General features: G+C 33.2%; 1 protein-coding gene across 1 annotated transcript; it reads left to right on the top strand.

Annotated features, from left to right (window-relative positions):
• Positions 1–16,197: 16,197 nt before the first annotated feature.
• LOC133785861 (protein ALP1-like) lies at positions 16,198–17,531 on the top strand. The gene is made up of 3 exons (XM_062225079.1): positions 16,198–16,683; positions 16,771–17,002; positions 17,080–17,531. Exons 1-3 carry the CDS (start codon positions 16,198–16,200, stop codon positions 17,529–17,531), a joined length of 1,170 nt encoding a protein of 389 aa, XP_062081063.1.
• The last annotated feature ends 785 nt before the right edge of the window (positions 17,532–18,316 follow it).

The raw sequence follows: 18,316 nt of genomic DNA, 5'->3' as shown, positions 1-18,316 counted from the left end.
TGACCAAACCTCTTTTAAGAGTTTCAATTTCTGTACTGTACTTATAGCATTCATTCAAAAACTTGTGTACCTTTAGCAACCGAGATATTTGATTCAACAGCCTCGAGTTTGAAACACTCACCTTTCAATATTTTCCTAGAAAATATACCTTCTGGACAAAACTATCATAAATTTGTTAAAAATGATCGAAATTATTTTGGGTTCATATTTTGTTCTTTCTTAATAACAGAGCACGAAATCACAAAGCTTTTGAAGAATCACTAAGAAATGTATATTTATTAATGGGTTTTATGTTATAGGAATCTTGAATCTTGCATTGGCTCATGGTGATTAACGAAAAAAGAAAAAGAAAAATAGAACAATTAATAGAAGGTTTAAATACCTTGGATTTGGTTCCTCTCTTTTCATTGAGTACGTGTTGAATTTTCTTTACATGAAGAAGCATCCGGTGATGGTAAGGCTTTCTTTGAGATAGAGCAAATCTCCCAAAGCAACTTTACTATTTCATTCAAACCTCATTGTTTACAAGAAAAAAATATTTATACTCACTACACAATTCCTTAGGCAATAATAGAATTGGTTACAAGGTCTTCTCTCCTCCTCAACGCACCAAGAGCATAACGAAATCTCTCAGCCAATATGGTTTCATGCGCACTCTTCTGTTACACGCTTTCTTCTTCCCAATGCTGGTGTCTTCTTCGTTAACTCCCTATCTTTGCTGTTATGAACTTCATTGGGTTGAGTTGTACTCACATCTTGGGCTGGGTCTTTCATCCACTCTTTTACTTGGTGCTGAGTAGATATGGGGTCCAAAGGAATTGGGCCACTTGATTGGGCTGAGCTATCACTGCCCTCTCCGTGAAAACAACCTTGTCCTCATGGTTGGCCAAATCGTGAAGTCTTCCCAAGTAGCATCCTCCGAGGAACTCAAGGTCCATTGAACAAGTACTTGTTGTGCCTCCTTACCGTGTATGTTTTGAGAGTGCGTAGCTAAAATCGCCAAGGGTGTCATAATTGGACGTTTTGCAATACTCAGATCCAGCATGGGAAAATACTTCAGTGGTGTTGCCCCATGATAAGGCTTGAGCAGGGACACATGGAATGTGGGGTGTATACAGCTACCTTGAGGGAGTTTGAGCGTGTACGCCACTTGACCAACTCTAGCAATCGCTTCAAAAAGGCCAAAGTACCTGCGACGTAACTTCAAATTTAAGCGATTAGCGACTGTCGTTTGCTGATACGGTTGGAGCTTAACTAGCACCAAATCACCCAACTTAAACTCTATATCCCTCCTCTTCTTATTAGCTTGCTACCTCATCCGATTTTGAGCTTGCTACAGGTTGTGTTCAGCTGTTGTAGAATATCATCTTTGGAAAGAAGGTCTTCCTCCACTGCTTGAATATGCGTAGCCCCTTTTGTATAGGTAGGGACTGTTGGTGGTGTCTGGCCATACACAGCCTGAAATGGAGTCATTCCAATCGAAGAATGAAAGCTGGTGTTGTAGTGATATTACGCCCAAGATAAAAATCTACTTCATTGTTTGGGATTTTCTGTCGTAAAAGCTCGAAGATACTACTCTAAATAACGGTTTGTAACCTCTGTTTGAGGGTGGTACGCTGAGCTCATCTTGAGTTTAGTGTCCATCAACTCAAATAGCTTCTTCCGAAACACACTCGTAAATATGGGGTCTCGATCTGAGACAATGGTACGAGGCAACCCATGTAAACGAATCACCATATTAGTAAAAATTTCAACAACCTTTGTAGCTGAGTAGTGGTTCGGCAATGCTCCAAAATAAGTGTACTTAGTGAAACGATCGATGACGACCAAAATATTTGTGACCTCGTTTGAGGTTGGCAGCCATACAATAAAATCCATTGCCAAATCCTCCCATACACGCTCGGGAATATCCAATGGTTGGAGCAGCCCATAAGGAGCCGTAGGGAAATACTTCACGGTTTGACACATTAAGCAAGCTTGAACATATTGTTGCACCTCTTTACACATTTTCCGCCATAATTTTTTTGCCCTCAGTCGCAAATAAGTCCTTTCCACACCTGCGTGGCCCCTACTCGGCGACACATGAAACTCTTGTAGAAGTTGAGACTTCAACTTAGAATGCTCACTGATGTAAAACTTGTGTCAATAATACAATATTCCCTCACGGACTGAGTATACTTCAACATCCAATTTTTTTTTTTAAGATGAGTATGCAAACTTCGAAGATCCGGACATGTGATATTTTCTTGCCGCAAGGTCTCCAAGAAATCAAAACACCATGAGTTGATTGCCATATATAAGGATGACAAGACCCCTTCATGTAGCCTTGACAGAGCATCGGCTGCTGAATTAGATGTGCCGACTTTGTATTCTATGGAAAATTGGAATCCTAGAAGCTTACAGAGAAACTGCTGCTGTTCAGGGTTTTGAATGACTTGAGTCAACAACTTTTTGAGACTTTTATGGTTTGTGCGAATGGTGAAATGGCAGCCCAACAAATACTGCCTCCATTTGGTCACAACCTCAATAATAGCACACATTTCTCTACTGTATGTGGATGCTCCTGCAAACTGTGGCCCAAGTTTTTTGCTGAAAAAAGCTACAGGATGACCTTCTTGCATCAACACCCCTCCAATGCCCACACATGAAGCATCAGTCTCCACTATAAATTCTTTTGAGAAATCAGGTAGGCGCAATACTGGGGTCTCAGTCATTGCCCTTTTAAGCTTCTCAAAAGCCAAAGCATCTTCAAATGTCCATTTAAAATTATCCTAAGTGGGGCAGCTATGGTAGCATATTGCACCACGAATCTTCGATAGTATCCCGTGAGCTCGAGGAAACCCCATAGTTGCTTTAGGTTCTTCAGTACTGGCCACTCAACCATGGAAACAATCTTTGAAGGGTCGAATTTAACTCCCTGCGAAGAAACCAAGTGACCAAGGTATTCAATATTGCGCTGGAAGAAATGACACTTGCTGACCTTGGCAAAAAAACTATGCTCCCTGAGTAATTGTAGCACTAAACGGAGGTTGTGGAGATGATCTTCCATCGTGTTGCTATATATCAGGATGTCGTAAAAAAAAAAACAATGACAAAGTGTCGTAAATGAGGTCAAAACAATTGGTTCATCGCTGCCTGAAACGTTGAAGGTGCATTAGTGAGGTCGAAGGGCATGACGCCAAACTCATAGTGCCCTTCGTGAGTGCGAAAAGCTGTCTTGTGGACATCCCTGCGATCCACTCGAATTTAATGATAGCCAACCCGAAGATCCAATTTCGAAAAAATCTCAGCAATACCCAACTCATCTAGAAGCTCGTCTATAGTCGGTATTGGAACCTGTCCTTGACGGCAATCCCATTGAGTGCTCGATAATCAATACAAAATCGCCACGACCCATCTTTCTTTTTAACCAACAACACGGGTGAGGAGTATGGGCTAGCACTAGGCTGAATAAACCCCATGTCACTCATTTCCTTTACAAGCTTCTCAATCACATCTTTCTAAAAATAGGGGTATCGATATGGCCTCACATTCACTTGAGTAGAGCCTCGTCGCAAACAAATTATGTGGTCAACACCACGATAAGGGGGTAGCTGTGTGGGCTCGGAAAACACTTCAGAAAACTCACTCAACACACGCCTTCCCCCTTCAGGAAAACCCTTTCTGTCAATTCCGTATTTCCTGGGATGTCGTCCCCTAGAGCATCAGACAATTTATATAGCCCTTGCACTTCCCCTTCCCGCAAGAGAGCATGAAACTGGGTGTATGAGAGCTGGTGTGGAGAGACATCAGTAGAACCAGCTAGTTTCACTACATTACCCTGCCAAGTAAACTCCATAGTGAGTGCCTTGTGATCATGTACACATGGTCCTAAGGTTTGCAACCATTGCATCCCCAAAACCACATCCAGTTCGCAAATGGGAAGCACAAATAGATCCACCACGAAGCTATGGTCCTGCAAAATCAATTCAACTCCTTTGCAAATTTTAGAACAAAGCGAAAAATTACCATTACCCATATACACCTTGAACCTTTTTGTACCCTCACAAGTCAGGTTCAGTTTAGTCACTAAAGCTTCTTGAATGAAGTTGTTATTGCTGCCCGTGTCGATAAGGGCCTCCAAAACTTCGGACCCGTGTTTCGCCATGATATGAAAGATCCTCAGATTCATTGAATTAGAGAGAGTTGAGGCTCACCTCATCCTCTGTTGCTTCCTCATATTCCTGCAATTCAGTCTCTCTAACAGTTTCAAAGTCATCACCCTTTTTTCCACATAAAATAAGCATTCGGTTTTTACATTTATGACCGTAATTGAATTTCTCATCACAAGTGAAACAAACACCTCTATCTCTATGATCCTTCATTTCAGCAAGAGAAAGTTTCTTAATAAGGAGTTATTGAGTACCTGAGACAGTAGATTTCGGTCCTGAAGACCCTTGCATGGCTGAGCTTTGTTTGAACGTCGACGGTGCTGGAGCTACTGACCCTTGATGATGCGTGATCGTACATGGTGACCAACCAGATTTCCCACTATCAAAATGACTATGTCTCGCCAAATCATCGTGTCGATCTTCAAACAGTTGCGCCTTCGCCATAGCATCAACAAGATCACTTGGCTTCATCATCAAAAGCTCCCTTCTAATTTCTAGCTTTAGTCCCCATATGAAAAAATTCAAGAACATCGATTCTTGAACTCCTGTAGTCCGAGGCATGAGGGACTCAAATTCAGCACTGTAGGTAGACACTACCAGTTTGGGTTAGTTTTGAGATACGCCCCATTGGATCGTTGTAAATCAAAGTCTCGAAACGCAGCTGCAATGCCCTGAGAAATGACTCCCAATTAGAAAATGCTCCTCCTTTCTCCATCCATTGAAACCACGTGGATGGTGCTCCATCCAAATAGAAGGGAACCACAGAGAGTCACATTGACGGTTTGACGCGATGAAGATCAAAGAATTTGTTGATCTTGTAAACCCAATCGTCCACATTAGAGCCATCAAACCTAGACTCTCAGAGTTTTGAGAATGGAGTTCAAATCCCTGTTGTCAGTCTTAGCATCGGGTCGTCTTCCTCCCGAGCGACCAGAGTCGCGCACAGTACTTCCTTCACCCCCAGTAGCCGACGACGATGAGCGAGACACCTGAGCGAGTTTCTCTTCCGTCTTCGTCGTGTGCTGCTCCAAAAGCAGCTTGAAATTCTCCATCTAAGACTCAGCTGCTCCCATTTGAGATCCAAAGCCTGCAACAGAGCTGCAATTTCGTCGTTCTTCATGGTGAAGAAAATCAATGAAAGCACCAGTGATGTTAAGGCTCTCTTCGAGATAGAGCAAATCTCCCAAAGCAACTTTACTATTTCATTCAAATACCAGATAAACCTCATTGATTACAAGAAAAAACTATTTATATTCACTACACAATTCCTTAGGCAATAACAGAATTGGTTACAAGGTCTTCTATCCTCCTCAATGCACCAAGAGCATAACGAAATCTCTCTGCCAATATGGTTTCACTCGCACCCTTCTGTTACGCGCTTTCTTCTTCCCACTGCTGGTGTCTTCTTTGTTAACTCCCTCATCTTTGCTGTTATGAACTTCATTGGGTTGAGTTGTACTCACATCTTGGCTGGGTCTTTCATCCATTCTTTTACGTGGAAATTAGATCCTGTACCCATTTTAAATGATACAATTTAATTTTTACTCACTATTTTTAACTTTTATTTTAGTACCCAAATTTTCAATTGATGTACTCATTATACCCCTTCAATTACATGTTTTTTTTTCTCCTTAAACACTACAATTAGAATGTAGGGGATTTTTAAAAAATATGGCTTTTTAGCCATCAATGTGCAAAAATATGGTAATTAAACTTTACTTATTTTGTATGGAAAAATTTAACTACAAAAAATCAGAATATGGGAAAAGTTATCCCACATTAAAAAATAAAAAATAAACAAACAAATCATCCATTAAGGAGGGTAGTATTGTAATTAAACATCCAAATACTACAATGCTGAAATTTTGACTCGATCAAAAACATCCCCAACAGAATTTTTTTTTTTAGCAAGAACACCCATCTCCTCCAGCAACTCCAGCCGCCATTAGAGCTCAGAACCAAGCTCAAAAGCTCACATGTTTTTTCTTTATTATTCTTTTTCAAGTTCTGAATCTTTTCTTGTAAATATGTCTATGTTGCTAAACAGCTTTCTTTCTTGATTGCCTCTTGGTTTCTGTATTGAATTAATTTGTATTAATGCATCTTCCCTTTTTGGATTTTCTATTTGGAGCATTTTGCACATCTATACACCGCATATAATCTTTAATCAAATACTCCATTGATTTGTTTTGCACTTTTCCTTTTTTCTAATTATTCCCAAATCTTGTAACCCGAATCGCTGTTCTCTCTCATTTTCCTAATATTTTCTTCTCGTTAAAGCACTTTTTGTAATTTTCCATTTGTCACTCTTTAGCTGATTTTCTCAGGAAAATCCAAGCTACGAACCTTCAAAATTCCCTCTAGTCTTTCTACAATCTTGTGTAATACACCTTTTTTTAAATATTTATAAAAATGCTTCGATTTGTGGGGTCGTTTTTGCTCTGCCTCTATGTCATGGCTCCGTTGTTTTTAGATTCAACTTTGTCTTTGCAATAAAAAAACATTTGATATTGGTCTGAATTCTAATTATCAAAACATTCAGTAACAACAAAGTAACCAGTTACCTTGAAAAACTGTTATATTTTCCAATTAAGTTTTTCAATGACGTATTTAATTGCAGACTAAAGTAACCAGTTACCTTCACCAGTTACACCCAATTAACCACTTAAAAATTTACAAAATATTATAGGTATGGAAAATACTACTTCTTTGGTTCAATTTGGAGGTAAGTGGTCGGAGGCGAGGGAGGAGGTTGGTTCGTGGTCAGATTGGTTTTTTTTTTCTGTCTTGAGATCTGTGGTAACTGGTTACCTTCACGTTGTTTGTTTATATATTTTAGGAGGTAACTGGTTACATTCACATTCTGATGTGTGTGTATATTTCTGGGTTCTATATGGTAACTGGTTACCTAGGTTACTAAATCATACTTACTCTTCTTCTTTTTTTTCCTTCAAATGTGATGTTTTTTTATCATTTCTAATATGAGTGACTCGTCAACCTCTTATGATAACTGGTTACCCCTCTTATGGCAGTAAGTTACTAATCGCACTGTAACTGGTTACCCCTCCTGATACATGTTATTTAACCTCTAAGATTATTTTTTTACATAAATATGAAAAACACAAACAAGTAATTGGTTACCCCTCTAGATAAATGTTATTTAAACTAGCTGTAGGATTTTTTTTACATAACTTTGAAAAATTAAATAAGTAATTGGTTACCTTACTCAGGTTTAAAAAAAAAAACGTACAACCTAAACAAAAAGAAAAAAAATGTTTACAATAAATAAAAAAAAATAATAAACACAATTCATATTACAAAAAAAAAAAATAGCAAAACAACTATGGAAAAATTTAATATAAAAATAGTTATATAAAATTAATATAAAAAAATAATCAAATAAGCTAAAAAAAATAATCAAATTACAAACATACCCTTCAAAATTCATAAAACTTGATTAAGAGTGAAAATATGGCATAAACAAACTTTTATACAAAAATATGGGAAACTAAACCCATAAAAGTGAAATTAAAACAATAAAAGCCATAGATTAACTTTTCTTGAAAAAAAGCCATATTTTTGCACAATCTATTAAAATTCCCATATAATATATAATTTTCACTAGAATGTATTTATAATTTAACTATAATATGACACATATAATACACATTACAACAACACTTAGAATCATGTGCTCAAATAAGGGTAATTTGAGAAATTTCATGATAATAATGGGTAAAGTTCAACTAAATATATTTAGTGTCTAATTTTAGTTAACCGCTCCTAAAAATGGGTAGTTTTCAACTTTTCCCTTCTTTTACTTGGTGCTGAATAGATATATGGGGTCCAAAGGGATTGGGCCACTTGATTGGGCTGAGCTATCAGACGGCTTGAGTTTTTAGTTCCAGCCTGCTTGTGGACGACTTGATAGTTTAAAACATTATCGTGTTATGTTAGTTTATCATAATTTATATTAGTTTGCGTGTGCTCTGACTTTCTTCTTTCTTGATTCCACGACTTTTTCCTTTATTCCCAAATAAATTTGTTGTCCTTTGTTTACTGAAGAATTGAAGAAGAATCTAAGTTTTATTTAATGAAAAATGCAAATTAGTTTGGTACTAATAAACTTTGTTGGCAATTATTATATCTTATTTGCATCCTAAGGTTTTTTTAACCCGATCATTATTATTGATTTTTCACTAAACCAAAATGTTTTGAATTCTAAAGGTTGTCACATAGAGAATGGCTTGGGCATGTAAATGATTATTTTTTGGTTAAAAACGAGTAAGTGGTGTTTCTAAAATTTTTGTATCTAAAACACATTAGTGTCGGAAAAAAGAAGCAAAAAATTATAAACAAAATAAATTCGTATATAATTTTGTTCAGTGCCAATTTTATTTAATTTTCGTCTCTAATGAATACTTTATAGTTCCAAAAAGATTTGTCTCTAAAATGTTGGACTCTCTTGGGACCATATATAATGCAAGTGTTAATTTCAAATTCAAATTAAAAAGTGATTAAATTTTTTATTTGACATAATATTTATTTTATGCTCCAATGCACAATTACTATATGTTACTTGAAAAATGAAAGCAATAAAATTCAATATTATTCATTATGTTTAAAATAAAAAATATAAAAAAATGATTTCTTGATCAATTTTAATAAGCATTTAATAAAAATATATAATATTTTATTATTATACTAAATATTTGTACATTTTGATTTGTCAACAAAACATTTTGTATTAAATTTAACACAATTTTTAACATAACCTAAATTTGACATATCTTTTTAACTTTATATTAAAATAGTATTTTTTACTTACTAAAATATAACATAGCAACAAAATTTAGCATTATATTATGATGAATGCTAAGGAGACTGTTTTGGTTACTCTCTTTGCACTTTTTTTATATTTTAACGATACGTCTCATCTTTTAAAATGTCTATTTTTATAATATAATTAGTCATGATATTTTAATTTTATTCAATTATACCACCATTAAATAATACTTATTACTTTATATTCAAAAATTAAATTTTATAAAAAAAATCATGTAAATAATAACAATCAGCTACATATAATAAGATATAATTAAACATAAATAAATCAATAAGTCATATTATCTAGTGCATACTCATCATTTGTAAATATATATACATACATATATTGTATATATAATACATTTGTAAAATATGATTTTTGTTTTTGTTGAAAAAAAATGTGAATGGTGATTCAAGACTTAATTTATATGTAATTGGTTTTTTTTATGACTTATTATATGTGTACTAAGTGATGATTTTTTTACTAAGTATAATTTTAATTTTTAAAATTTTCTTCAGATACATTATTAGCAAGAGATATAATATTAATGTAAGCATAATAATGAATATATAGCTGAATGTTTTTTTTAAATGATTTTTTTTAATATATAGAAAAATGAAATAAATGTAGTGGCATAATTTTAATAAAACTAAAAAACTTTCTGACACGTATCATCAAAATATAGAAAGTGCAAAAGAGAATAACCAAAGGGTCTCCTTAGATGAATGACTTTTTTTTTTTTAATTGAGATTTGACCTTCTTATATTATATTCAACCTTCTCACTCTTATCATATTATAAATAAAAGTCATACCTAGGTTGTTTGATATATAATATTAGGATCAAGTCCCCCATAAAATTAATTTTGACTAATGGATGCTGCTGATGATGGGTCAATAAATAATTAGTGTTACGTGCCTACCTTAATCATATGTAGCTCTGAAAACCCACGTTAGTTTCCACTTTTCATGCTATTTTATATTGATTTCAGCTCAGTTCCTCATGGTCCCAATACAACAATCCCTCCTATGATTAATACATTATTCAATCTCCAATCATAATATAAATAGAAGTCATATACTTCGCTCATTCGATATGGTATAATAAGACAATCAATAAACTTGGAACTACTACTACGTAGTATTCCATAATTCTCTCCTATATCAAAAACTTGTCCGAGATGAAACGTTTTGTGTGGTTTTCTCTTTTTGTAGTACTCTTAATAATAATATTATCTGAATCACATCCAAGTTCAGCTCATCAAGGTGTAGTCTTGGGCCCAAAAGTAATGCATGGTGATCATCATGGAAAACAAATATTATTGTCACCAAAACCCAAAGATATTTTTACGTCAGTAGAACTAGCTCGAAAGCCTCGAGTTTTCGTGCGAAGAAAAGGTATCCTCGGTAGTCTTGTCGGACTGGTTTTCAGAGGTGGTAGTCGTGGGAGTAGGAGATCCTCCGCCGAAGGACGACGACCAGCTTTTATTCATATCTTATTTTGTTTCATTCTTTTCCTTGGTGTCGTTTTGTTCTAGTTTTTACTTTGTTTTTTTTTAATTATTATTGGGATGTTTTTCAAATAAGTCGGTTTCTTCGACAAAAGATGTTAATTGTAAACTTACTTAACAAGTGTTTGAATGAATGTAATAGTTTTCTATTGTTTCATTGCGCGAGTAAATAATAGTCTATGATATTCATATCATCATACATTAATTAATAGTAATAATTCATTATACTTATTACTTTTTTATTTTAAAAAAATAGTAGTTGTACAATGCCGCGGTTCTACTCAGAAGAAGAATTCCCTCCTCTTTTCCTTGCCAATCGGTAGACCCACTAATTTATTGTTTTGTGTATATATATAGATATATATATATATATATATATATACAGCCAATAATTAATTAATATATAGGTACCGTATACGTATGTATTTTTAAAATACCAAAGTGCCAAGTCTCAGAAAAATATTCAATCGATCAATATGAGGATATATATTGATTGGATATTTCTCTGGCCAAACTACTTTTTCTTTAATTTATCAGGTCTAGCCTACTTGTTCGTGTACAAAATTTTGCCAATATTAGCAAAAGATGAAATAACCGTGTTCGTGGGTTGATCAAAAATACAATTCCAATTTTGTATGTTCTGTTTTAATTAAATAATAAAATACTAATATTTATAAAAATATAATAACTTTAATTATTTATTTTATAATATTTTAATAAAAATATTCTGTTTGACAAAATTGATAAAATCAATCGTTTACATTCTATATTAGTCACACTTTCTTAATAAGACATTTTTTTACTTATTATGTTATTATAATTAATAAACTTTTATTCACTTTAAAAACTAAAAGTAACTCTTTTGTAATCTCATATGACACGTTTTAATCATTTATTTATTTATTAATTTAGTTTAAAAAATAAAATATATTTATATTAAAATTGTAGTAATTCTAATAAAACAATGCTAATTAAAATAGTTTTATTTAATAAATTATATATAGTAGTTCTCCTATATATGTTATGTTTTGTAATTCAAACATTCAAATACCAATGGACGAGAAAAAAAATCAAGTTTTACAATATCACCATAATCATGTTAATGCCGTGTAATGTCCATATAAACCCTTGACTGATATAAATTAATACAATTTGACCACGCCACCGCCACTCGTATATATAATAAATCCAATCTTTCTGTCTAATAATATCATGTACTTTCTTTCCAGCTTCGGTTCTTGCTACTAGCTTACATTAATTATAAATACAAAAATTAGAATACAAGTAGTCATCAAAAAGTTTATATATAGCTCAATATATTGATGACAATATAATTCCAAATATTTTCTTTACTATAGTAATAATAATTATCATCTGAGATGAAATCCTCTGTTTGTTTCTCTATGATTATTGTTGTCTTAGTATTATTACTATTTCAATTTTCTCTTCCAACTTCAGCTCACCAAGGTGGTTTGGACACAAATGAACATAATCATGGAACACAAAACATATCATCATCACCACCACCACCATTAAAAACCGATCATAATGTTCTTACTTCATTCGAAGCTCATCATCATAAGCTTCGGACATACGTCAGGCCTGGTGGCGGTGGTGGTGGTGGCGGAGGTGGTGGCGGTGGCGGTAGAGGTGGTGGCAGTAGTGGAGGTGCAGGCGGTGGCGGTGGCGGTGGCGGTAGAGGTGGTGGCAGTAGTGGAGGTGCAAGCGGCGGTGGCGGCGGTGGCAGTAAAGGAGGTGTAAGTGGTGGTGGCAGCAGCGGCGGTGGCAGTAAAGGAGGTGCAAGTGGTGGTGGCAGCAGCGGCGGTAAAGGAGGTACAAGGGGTGGTGGCAGCAGCGGCGGTAAAGGAGGTGGTGCAAGTCGCGGTAGTAAAGGAGGTGGAAGTGGTGGTGATGGCGGTAAAAGTGGAGGTGTAAGTGGTGGTGTCAGCGGCGGCAATAGAGGAGTTTATTATACCGGACCTCGAGGCGTTTCATCATCGGCGGTCATTAATGGAAAACGACCTTCTGGTCTATTCATTTATGCCATCTTTTCTTTGGCACTTTTCTTAGGTATCGTTTTGTTCTAATAATAATTTGTATTATGATTAATTGTCATTCATGTTATGTTATAGTTTTTTGTATAGTTCGTCTTCTCAAAAAAGCTACAAGAGATCCAAATGTGTTTGTGGATCTTGATTCATATTATTCAAGATTGAAGTTTTTTTTCCCAATATATATTGTAGTATTATGCATTAGTGGGGCATATGTAAAAATATATAATTTTGTAATTTTTTTTTTGGTTTGAAAGAATGATTATTATTTACCTAATATTTTCCACATTAGTTGTAAAAAGAAGAAGACAATTTTCAAGTAAAAACAACAACAACAACAACAATAATAATAATAATAATAATAATAATAATAATAATAATAATAAAGAAATTTATCAAATCCACAGAAAAGAGTGATCGATCTAATTCAATACCACTTTCAACATTACATATACGTGATTAATGTGATGGCTTGATTGAGAGCATTCAAGCTCTTGTTCTAAGCTCTGGGTTCTTGGGAGTTAATATCACGACTCTTGTTGTGTGCAAGATTTGTAATATCCATAACTTGGTTAGTCTAATGTCAAATTTTGATTATTGTTGAAAAATAGTCTTTATAAATGATAATTTAGTTTATATTAAATAGTACTGTAATTTTAAGTTAAAATAATTAAATAACTCCTATAATTATATATATAAATATTAGTGATAAAAGCATGATCATTTATCATTATACATAGAACAATAATATCTCAACAGTTATGTAATCACCAAACAGTTAAATTTAATAAGTCATAAATACCCAAAATAATACTTAGCATCCATCATTCCTAACTATTACATAGCTAATTCAGACATACCGATTATTAGGTTCCAAATCAAACACATATATAATGTTCAAAAGATAAGACAATGACACTAAGGCCCCGTTTGGAATGGCTTTTTGAAAAGCCCACAGCACTTTTTAAAAAAGCTATTGACTAAAAAGTGTTTGGTAAAATAAAAAAAATAGCTTTTTTAGGAATTTAGGTTAAAATTATAGCTTTTTATCAAAGTTAGTCCACACCAACTTTGAGATTTTAGCTTATACGGGAAGCTGAAATTGTGGTTTAATGATATTTTTTTTGGACCAAAATACCCTCATTTAAATTAGAATTATTAGGTCTTCTTTTTCAATCGTTAAATCTTCTTCATCTTGCCTCGCCATTTCTTCTTCCTTCTTCCTCACGGACTACACTTCTCTGTCAAAAACTCCAGCACAATCAAGTCAAGGTATTTCTCTAACTTTTTTTTTGAATGCTATATTAAACACAGATTTATTAAAGGGCATTATATATATATATATTTGTACAGTGGTTTGAATATTGTTTCTGTGATACTGGGTTATTCGATCTTCTTCATACCAGTATATTTGTGTGTATATATATATATATGGGTTGGACTTGTTTAATGGTTTATTTTGATGCATTTCCTTTTTTGTTTCTAATGGATATATAGAGTGCATTTGGTTTTTTTTGTTTCTAATGGATATATAGAGTACGACGCAGAGGAGAGAGATTTTTTTTGTTTCTAATGGATATATAGAGTAGGACGCAGAGGAGAGAGAGAGAGAGAGAGAGAGAGAGAGAGAGAGAGAGAGAGAGAGAGAGAGAGAGAGAATTAAAGTCGTATATAGAGTTATATTCAACACTGAGAGAATTAAAGTCATATGTAGAGTTGAATATTTAACACTGACTGAAAAAGGAGCCTTTGTGATTGACCAAGAAAAATACAGAGTGATGGGTGCCAATAGAGTACGACACAGAGAGAGAGTACACAACCTTTTTTTTTTTTAATCTTTTTTCTAAATAAACTTTAATAATAAAGAATAAGAATTACCATGAAAGAATAGATATGCTTTTTTAATACAAAAACTAGATTAGATTTCTATCTTTTTATTTTGAGTGAAATAAACAATATAAAGGAGATATATTTTGTCTAACAATATCTATAATTAAAATAATTTCATTTATGGTTGTCTGCTCTCTCAGCCGAGAAGTGGACATTAAAAATACAATTTTTACATTCAAAGATGAATCATTTATGGTTGCCATATACATAACAAAAATATCTTTTTAGTTCTTTTATTTTTACTTAATTTTCTCACTTCAAAAGTTGATTTATAGTAACCTTTTTTACATGTATATGAATGTACATATGTGTGTGTTTTATCTTCTCCCAAGGGATTCTTTAAGAATAGTCTTGAAGTTGGATATGTTGAACTTTAGTTGAATTATTTAGTTTTACATAGATGGTAGTGATTGATAAGAGTTGTTGCGTATATGGATACATCATTTTACTTTTGTATTTTTTTTATACTTATCATTTCACTTTTATTAGATGGAAAATGAAAATAATATTTGCACCAAGAGTGACGTACCAAGAAGTAAAGCAATATGGAATTCAGAGAGTTTGAATTTTTTCTTAGACTTCTGTATCAAAGAGGTTGATGATGGGCATCGTCCTACTACTTATTTAGATAAAGTTGGATATGTAAACTTGATTACAAATATGAAGAAAGCAATTGGAAGAGATTACACTAGACCACAATAGAAAAATAAGTGGGATGGATTAAAAAATGAATGGAAGCTTTGGAAGCAACTCAAGGGAAAAGAAACTGGCTTAGGATGGAATATAAAAAAGAATACAATTGATGCAACTGAAGATTGGTGGAATACTAAATTACAGGTACATTATAATCTTGTTAAATATTTATATGAAACTAAAAGACTTTTTTTTTTCATAAATGTTACATTTAATTAACAAATTTTTTTTGTAGAGTCATCCCGATGCTGCAAAGTTTCGCATTCGGGGAATTGAACCAGAGGTAGAGGAAAAATTAGATAGGATTTTCATGAACACTGTTGCTACAGGAGAGTATGCTTGGACACCTTCATCCGGAATAATTCCATCTGAGTCTGAAAAACCTTTTAACAATATTGAAACCTTACATGAACAACTTGAGAGTAGTGACGATGATCTAGAGATGCCTAATACTGATAGATTTCTTAGAGAGAAAAATAACAAGAGATTAGCCGAGCCACTTGAGAAACAAAATAAAGCAATGAAACATGGAAAAGGAAAAATGAAGAAGACAGGGCCTTTAATGATATTTGAACAAATTGGTCGCCTTGCTGATGCTGTGGAGACAAGGAGTAGAAATATTGAAACAGCTAGAAAGGAGAATAGTATTACCGAAGTTATGAAAATTTTAAATTCTTTGCCTGGAATTGAGAAAGGGAGCAGCTTGTATTTATTTGCAACTCGCTTGTTTATCATGAAAGAGAAGAGAGAGATGTTTGCTTCATTGGAAGAACCTGAGTTGATGCTTACTTGGCTCAAGAATGAGCATACTCTGGGATAATTATAATACTATGACTTATAGTAGTAGTAGTATTTATTTTCTAAACTTTGTGTTATGATGTTAGTATATGTTTATTATGTTATTTCTTTACAGACTTTTTTTTTAAATTGCTCTCAAGACTTGGTGTTGTCACTATTTAATATAAATATGCTTTATTATGTTTTTCACTTGCATTTGTTATGAAGACTTTATGGCTATTTGACATGTATTTTATATACTCTGTAATATACACAGGTTTATTTTAAATTAGAAATAATGGCAGACACGGATGAGGAGATTGAGTTACAATCGGCGTCTATAGCTACATACTTTGTTCAACATTATTATACAACATATATTGAAAAGACACCTTGTATGAATTCTTCTCAAACTGGTCATATGTGGTTGATGGAAATATTAAAAGGAAATGAAAGTAGATGTTATAGCATGTTTAGGATGGAGAAAGATGTTTTCATTAAATTATGCTATGAATTGGAAGCTAATTATGGATTTAAGGGTTCAAAGAGAATGTGTGCTCTTGAGATATTAGGCATGTTTTTATTTACATTAGGTCACGGTGCTGGAAACCGATTAACACAAGAGCGATTCCAACACTCAGGCGAGACAGTTAGTCGATATTTCAACAAGGTTTTAGATGTTTTATGTCATATGAGTGTAGATGTATTAAAACCACCAGACCCAGAATTTAAAGATGTTCCTGAAGAGATATTGAAAGATTCTAGATATATGCCTCATTTTAAGGTAAGTCATACTTTAAAATTATACAATTTTTTAATAATTTTTTTTCTAACTAGAGTATATTTTTATAATCTTGTATTTTTTTTCTAGAACTGTATTAGCGCAATAGACGGTGTACATGTGAATGCTGTAATTCCACCTGAAGATCAAGTACCATTTGTTGGTAGAAAAGGGATACCAACTCAGAATGTCATGGCAATATGTAATTTTGATATGCAATTTATATATGCATATGCTGGGTGGGAAAGTTCTGCTCATGATACAAGAATTTTCTATACAGCTTTACGTGATTCAACTTCAAATTTTCCAAAATCTCCCCAAGGTTGTCATCTAAACACATTTATAAAATATTAAAGTCTTTATAATTTTGTAATTATATTTTTATATTTTATTTGACAGGAAAATATTATTTAGTGGATGCGGGATACCCACAAATTACAGGTTTTTTAGGACCATATAAAGGCCAAAGATACCGTCTACCACAATTTCAACGAGGTAGCAAACCTACTGGTTATAAAGAGGTATTCAACCAGGCACATTCTTCTCTTCGAAGTGTTATTGAAAGAACTTTTGGAGTATGGAAGAAAAGATGGAAAATATTAAGAGATATGCCTAGTTATCCATATCAGAAGCAAGTGAAAATAGTGATTGCATCAATAACCTTGCATAATTACATTCGAAGGCATGCAAAACGTGATCGACATTTTGAGAAAATTAGAGATAATCCATATTATTGTGTAGAAGATCAAACTAATATTGAAGATGAAGATGAGACAGCTAGAGCTTCAAATTTAAATGAAATGGACAATACTAGAGATCTGGTTGCTGCAAGTTTAATGAGATATAATTAAACTATATTCTTATCTATTTTATTTTATTTAAGTTTTGTATTTTGTCGTATCAAATTGACTAAATTTAAATTATTTGTTATGATCAAAATTTATAATAATTTAAAAATAGACAATATTTATGTTGATGTTTTATTTTTTAAAATTTAATTAATCATTTTATTATACGTATATATTAAAAGAATTAAATATTATAAAAAATCATTATTATTTTTAATAAAATAAAAAATAATTATAAATATGTTAATATGTATAAATTTATTCAAACAAAATTAGTTAAATACATATGATACCTATTTTGGTCATTCTGTATTTAACAGCTATCTAATAATCTAGTTTACCAAACACTTATATACAACTTTTCCAACTCACAGTATTTCTAAAGTTATAATTTACCAAACACTCAGCAGCTTTTTCTCACAGCACAGCTACAACTGTTTTTTCTCACAGCACAGCTACAACTGCTTTTTCCCACAGCACAACTGTACCAAACTGGCCCTAAATAGAACTAGGCTAAACACATTGGATCCATCAATAATTCACCTTATCCACATTCGCGTCACTAGGCTCCTGAATGGGAGAGATATAGGGGGTGAGCTTATAAAGCCCAGTAGGAAAGCAACTAATAACATAGGACCCAAAAGTTTAATACAACTCCAACATGCTTAGCTTTGAAAACAAAACATACATCATCATGTATAAACCAAAATAGAGAGAAACCACAAATAACCATTACAACATAGCTACAGGTGCACATCACACCATCCACTAAATCCCTAGTTCCCGTT

The sequence above is a fragment of the Humulus lupulus genome, chromosome 6 (genome assembly GCF_963169125.1).
Source record: "Humulus lupulus chromosome 6, drHumLupu1.1, whole genome shotgun sequence".
In the NCBI taxonomy this organism is placed as follows: Eukaryota; Viridiplantae; Streptophyta; class Magnoliopsida; order Rosales; family Cannabaceae; genus Humulus; species Humulus lupulus.
This window is presented reverse-complemented; position numbering and strand designations above follow the sequence as displayed.